The 6,407-nt window shown below is 40.5% G+C and overlaps 1 protein-coding gene across 3 annotated transcripts in view; it reads left to right on the top strand.

Annotated features, from left to right (window-relative positions):
- The first annotated feature begins 313 nt into the window (after window positions 1-313).
- The window catches only part of NBEA (neurobeachin), a 454,810-nt gene continuing 448,716 nt past the window's right edge, over window positions 314-6,407 (top strand). For all 3 annotated transcript variants that reach the window (XM_063305700.1, XM_063305699.1, XM_063305698.1), the window contains exon 1: window positions 314-1,040. In XM_063305700.1, the coding sequence (XP_063161770.1) occupies window positions 720-1,040 (321 nt within the window). In that variant the 5' untranslated portion in view covers window positions 314-719. The remainder of the gene's footprint in view (window positions 1,041-6,407) is intronic.

Here is a 6,407-nt window from a genome sequence, read left to right as displayed (position 1 = left end):
TGCAACCGGGAAAGGGGGAGCGAGGTCTCGCCGGTCGACCCAGCAAAGCCCAAACCCGTTATGTCATCCGCTCGCCGCTACAACTACCTGGGGGAGCCGCCGCCTGCTGCTGCTTCTGGCCGGCCAAGAGGGGAAGGCAGGCAGCTCAGCCGCGACGAGCACAGGGAACCCTACCTCGTCCTTCTCCCCCGCCGAATGTGCGGGACTCGGCGAAAGGAGGAGGGGTAAAAGGGACTGCTGAGGGAGCCGGGCCACTCCTCCGCGGACTCCGCAGCGCAGGCGCCCTGGCAGCTACCGCAGGCAGGGGGCGGCAACATGGCGGAGTGAGCGGCGGCAGCGGTGGCGGTGGCGGTTCTGGCTCCACAACAACAGCGGGGGCTGCGGAGCGGCTCCCTGGCCCCCGTCGCCTTGGCCGGTTCCCTCCTTCGGCCGGCGGCTGGTAATTCCGCGGAGGCTCTTCCTGTCGCTGTTGGAGGGGAGCGGGCGAGAAGCTGCTCCGGCTAACGGGGCAGCAGAGCCCATAATAATCTCATTATAGAGTCCGGCGGGGGAGCGGCTCCTGGGACGGTCTTTCGGCGAGGCGGCGGCGGCGGCTCGGTCCGGTTTCTACGGCCCCGCCGGCGCTGCTGCTGCCGTGGTCTTGCCGCTGCGGTGGATGCGCAGCTTCTCGTTCAGGGAGGAGCGCGGCGGCAGACAGGGTCGGCAGCAGCCGAGGCTAGATGGCGAGCGACAAGCCCGGGTCGGGGCCGGAGCCGCAGCCGGCGGGTCTCATTCCGGTCGGGGCCAGCGGCACCGGGGGAGCTTCAGCCCCATCACCCGCTGTAGCAGCGGTGGTGGCAGGCGGCGGCGGCGGCGGCGGCTCTGCGGCCGTGATGGGGGAGCTGAGGGCGTCGGGCTCCGGTTCTGTCGTGCTGCCCGCGGGGATGATTAATCCGTCCGTGCCCATCCGCAACATCCGCATGAAATTTGCCGTGTTGATCGGACTCATTCAAGTCGGGGAGGTCAGCAACCGGGACATCGTGGAGACCGTATTGAACCTGGTAAGGGGGCTCCACCCCACCAGCAGGGGCACGAACAGCCTTCCACCCCTTCCCCATAGAAGGGAGAGAGAGCGCTGCCACGCGCGGGGCTTCCTTTGGGTTGGTTCGCTTTGCCTTGCCCAGGCAGGAGTCTAGCTCTGGAAGTCCCTAACTCCACTTGTGTCTTCTAAGTGCTCCGTCATCTTCTATCCCACTTTTCCTCCCCTTCCTCCTTTCCTCATTTTGACACATCCTTCCCCCAGCCCATAGACAAGGGGAGGAGTTAGGAGGTCTTCTTCAGGCTTACCTAGGAAGTCTTTTATCTTCCTCTGGTCCACAGAGAGCTCCTATAGCTTACACAGGCCTGCTTTGCCCTTAGCTCGCATCTGCTTCGTGCCATACTGGTGTTCTCCTTACTGCCTTTTCTGTCAAGTTTCTCAGCTCCTTCTTGCTCTTGATCAGGCCTGAGGCAGCTAAATCCCTCACATCCAGAAGTGAGAGGCTTTTTTCACCATGAATTAGTAGTGATTGCTGTTCCAGCATTGATTTCAGCTTTTGTAAAGATGAAGTTTGATTCTTTTCATCCCTTCCCCAACTTTTATGCTCAACCTTCAGATTCCATCCAGCCCTATGATTTCAAAATGCACACTGAACCAAAAAGTGATTGTATATCATCTGTAAATGAAGTTGAGTTGCCCTGTTTAGAGCACTGTATGGGATGGTGCTCTATCTCATAAAATCGTATGGCCCTATCTGTTGCTTTTCCAAATACAATCTTTTATAAAAATATATTTAATTTTATTCTCAGTTTTAATGGATCATAAGTAGCTTTATTGTTAAGAACAGAATTCAATATTAATCTCTTTTAATTGTGCAAGATTAAAGTACAGCTACAGATAGCATTTTTCCTCTGTAGTTGACATGTGTGAATGTTTAACCCTATTACATTGCTAGTAGTTGGGTTTGACATGTTGAAGAGAGGCTGTCTCTCTTACAAAGTGTTAATGAGATGGTGTTCTATTACTTCAATACACTGGGAATGAATTGTCTGATTATTTAGAATAGTTTTTTTTTAAAATCACTTTTATCTCTAAATTATGCTGAAACCTCCCCCCCTCCCAAGAAAGTAACATTTTATATGGAGCTCTTAATTAATTTATGGTGTGCAAGGGTTAATGCAGAGGTGTATGGCAGTGTTTAGCTCTGTCTGTACCAGAAGCTCAGTAGTCTAATATAGGGAGAAAATATGAATCTAGAAATGAATTACTTCCAATTATACATGATTTGGTGCCTCTCCTGAATGAAAGATTTGCTGCCGCAAAACTCATGAAACAGCTGAATAAACGAGAATATTCTATCTTGGTGATAAAGTGAGTAACATAGCACAAAATATTGGGTGTTTTTGTGACTAAGTTTTAAACATTCTATGCTAGTTTATCACTACAGCAGAAGCTGAAATAATCACTTGGATATCTCATATTGTCTTGATTTTTAGTAAATGTTATCTAGTCTTACAGAGCAACAGTGCTGTTAACACAGTTAGAAATGAGATATTTAACATTTATAGTTTATGGATGAGTGAAAGTTAAAGCTCTGTTGGCTTTTATATGAGGTTTATGAATCTAAGGTAAACTATTGACAGTTCTTCAAAATTCACATCTGTTTATCAGTTGTCAAAGGTGTCTTTTAAAATAAACATCTGTTATGTAAGTTGCTACATTTGTTGCATTTGTGTTAAAGATAGTGCTTATTTATTTCAATGGGGCAGTGGAATAAGGTTATCAAAATAAAGCAGCTTTCATTCATTAAGCAGATCATGCTCTGGAGATAAAGTGTTTAATTCATTTTCTGAACTTCTCCTTATCTATTGTTTTGGCACTGTGGAAGTTTAAACCCCCACGAACCTGTTGATGTGTCAGGTAACACTTTAGCCATGGCACTGATTTAGATGGGGTGTCTTCTGCTACTGCATATAAATATGTAGAATTCAAATGGACTTGCTTCTTTAAAGAATTTGGTGATAAACTTCTGTGGTGGTTTTACATTAGAATTGTTTACTGAAATATGCACAGGATCAAGTTATGGAAAGATTAGGTAACTTTTTTTTACTATTGTTAATACATGCTGAGAGCATAAGTTTCAATCTGATATAAAAGCATACTGTTGCAGAAAGAATACATGCCGGTTGAAAACTAGAAAGCAGAATCATAATGGTCTAGCACTGATGATATTACCTAGTTGGGTAATGAAATGTCTGCAAGCAAACAACCAAGCTCAGAGAGCACCAAGGACTCCTCAGTTCAACCCTGAGCTATATATATATATTTTCTATTATGGTCTGTCTCCAGCTACACAAAGGGCGATTACTACAGGTTTTTTTATTCAAATTGCAATCAGTTTATTTTATAATTGTGTAAGGAACATAGGATAGGTAAAAGCCTCAGACTGGAAAAGACTGGGACACAGAATGTGTGAATGTCCTGCTATTTAAATTGTAATGCAAAAACTGAATAACTATCATGTGATTCAGTTGTATTATGGGATTTTAGATGACACAATTGGGTCTTCATCTTAAATTGCTCTTTGGGAAAGTATCTCCTAAGAATTGAAATACAGAATAAGAATTAGAAGTAACAAAGTCGATATAGAATATACTGTATGTATAAGGCATACGTATAAGATTTGACAGCACTGTAAAATGAAATGTTCAGTTTCTTCTTAAAATAAAATAAAATAAAAGGTAGTATTTTGGTTAATCTTAAAATTGACAGTTCAAAGAAAACTAATGGTTTAATGTATTTAAACACTTTCTAACAAATCAGTTTTCATGTATTATGGAAAATTGTCTATTGAATTGAAAAATCTTTGAATTGATTTGAATTCAGTTTGCTTTAGAAAGTTGATTTGATTCTCAGTCATAAAATAAATTTGGAGATCTAATTTGATTTAATGATTCATTGATCTAATGAGAAAAATTGATTAGATTCAGAGATTTAGTTGAATCACTTTCAAATCAGATATCTGTCTTGAAGGTTTATACAACCAAATTCATTTGCAATGGGAAAATCTTATGGGATAAAAGCATTGTTAAAAATGTAAAGCTCGTTGGGTAGTTCCTTATTACTTGTATTGTAATGAATAATTATTTCATTACAGATTATATGTGGGTAAACAATATTTCACATATTTATTTGTGCTGGCAGATATTTCTAATTTACAGGTAAAAATGCAAAGTTGGGAGCAAATATATTCAAAATTTCATATTTAGGTTTTGTAATAGATATTATGGGAAATTATAATCAGAATATTATATTTACTTTAAATGGGAATGAAATATCTAGGGCAAGTGTGAAGGACAAACACAGAGATTCTAAGCTTTGCTGCTAAAAGTTTTTCTTTTCTGATTGGAAAACATTTTGATGATGTTACTATTTGTGTGAAAATTTCTTTTATATAGAAACTCCTAGAGTTATTTTTAATAACTTTTAGTAGAGAAGTCAATATATTGTAGTTCAGAGATGGATATCTGTGGCTTTTGTTAGACAGACTCCTATTAATCCAAGGCAATATGGCAATTGTCAGAAGAGTTGTGATTCAACACCTAGAGAGGTACAAATAGCACTATCCAAATGTAATGGATAGAGTGTCAGATGAGGATTATTTAAAATCAGGTTGAAATGTCCAGCAGCTACAGCAACTGCAGAAACTATAGTTGAAATAATATGTAGAAGGGAAAAAAAACCCGAATGAATCATGCATACTGCTTATGCTTCTAGGTGGAGTATTAATGAAATAACTAAAGACAATTTGATTACTTTTAATGGAACAAATATAATTATGGATGGGCACCAGCTTTAAATATATGTAGTCCTAGTTTAGCAGCTGCCCTGTACAGCGACCATTCACAGTTACAGTAGTGATGAAAAAGTAACTTTGTGGCCAATCCTTGCATTTATGACCTTCACAGGTCTGTAAAGCAAAGGAAAGCTGAAGTAAGATCATAAGCACAGTTGCAGTTTTACTTAGCGATTGCTTCGCTTAATGACTGAGTTACCAGTCCCAATTGTGGTCGCTAAATGAGGACTACCTGTAACGGTTTGCAGCTTTTGAGCCTAGATGTTTTGTAGACATAAATTAGCTCACACAATTTTGTTTATATGGAACTTAAGAGATTTTTAATATATAGATAAAATAAGTGATAATGACAGTCTTGTAAGGAGCTAATCAAAGGTTATATGTCCATGAATTTTTACAAGTCACCCTGCTCACACGTGACTAGGTTTTTGGTATATTAACAGTGTTTTGATTTACTTCAGCTCATTTACAGGCCACATTTTGATAGATATGTGGCCTGTAAATGAATGCAATAAATATAAATCAATTTTTAAAATGTTGGTAATTCAAAAGGCTAGGTCATATAATGGCAATTGTACTAATAATGAAGTAAATCAAGTGTCAGAGTATTAGACTGAATACAGACTGCTTATTTAATTGAATTGTGCTTTGGATTTGATTTTGAGGAAGTGCTTCAAAATGCATATGAATAAGGTAGAGTACCTGTCCGCACCTCATAAAGCAGGGCAGCATTTTGTAGGAACATGTGGCAGCTGCAGGAAGGTTGCACACCTCTGTTAATATGATAAAACAAGGAACCAGCAATACAACTGCTAGGAGAAGAAGCTTCCTGACTGATTGGACTAGCTAAATTTTAAAAAAAGTATAGATGGAATGTCACCAAAATGAGTGTATGCTCCTATAGGAGTACCACAGATATTGAGGTCACTGAAGGTCAACATAGAAGAGAATGGAGACTAGGACATGACATAAAAAGATAACTTTTTTTATGATAGAATTTGCCATACCATCTACGGAGAATATACTTAGATGCCCTAAGTTAAAAATGGGCTGCAGTTTATTCCTTTTAAGCTCCTTATCACGAACTCTTGTCCAAACTCATGTCTGAAGTCAAATGTAATAATGGCACAAACCGAGGACATTTTGATTATTAAGTGCTTTTAATCTGTACAGGTATGTTTATATCATTATAAACATTAATCACAGACAAAATGCCCATTACGTTTCAGCATGACCATAGAGATCTGTAGACTTCCTGACTTTCTTCCGACTCAACTTACATGTTTATCTATAAGTCTAGAGCATGCCTTAATAACGTTTTAGTATTCTTAAACAAACTCTTGAAAGCTTTAATCAGGAACATTGTTGAAATCTGGAAGTTTTAGTCTTTGGACTTAATTGTCCCATGGATTTGGAACTTTTAGATGATCATATGTTTTAAATGTGGTAATTCCTCCTTGCTGGCTTTGGTATTCTCTTCATTCTGTTAAGTGGCCCTAGCTTTTGGTCCCTTCCCCCTATCCTGGTGGCAAT

Source organism: Candoia aspera, chromosome 5, assembly GCF_035149785.1.
Source record: "Candoia aspera isolate rCanAsp1 chromosome 5, rCanAsp1.hap2, whole genome shotgun sequence".
NCBI classification, from domain to species: Eukaryota; Metazoa; Chordata; class Lepidosauria; order Squamata; family Boidae; genus Candoia; species Candoia aspera.
Note: the sequence above shows the minus strand (reverse complement) of the source record. Positions and strands in the feature narration are given on the sequence as shown.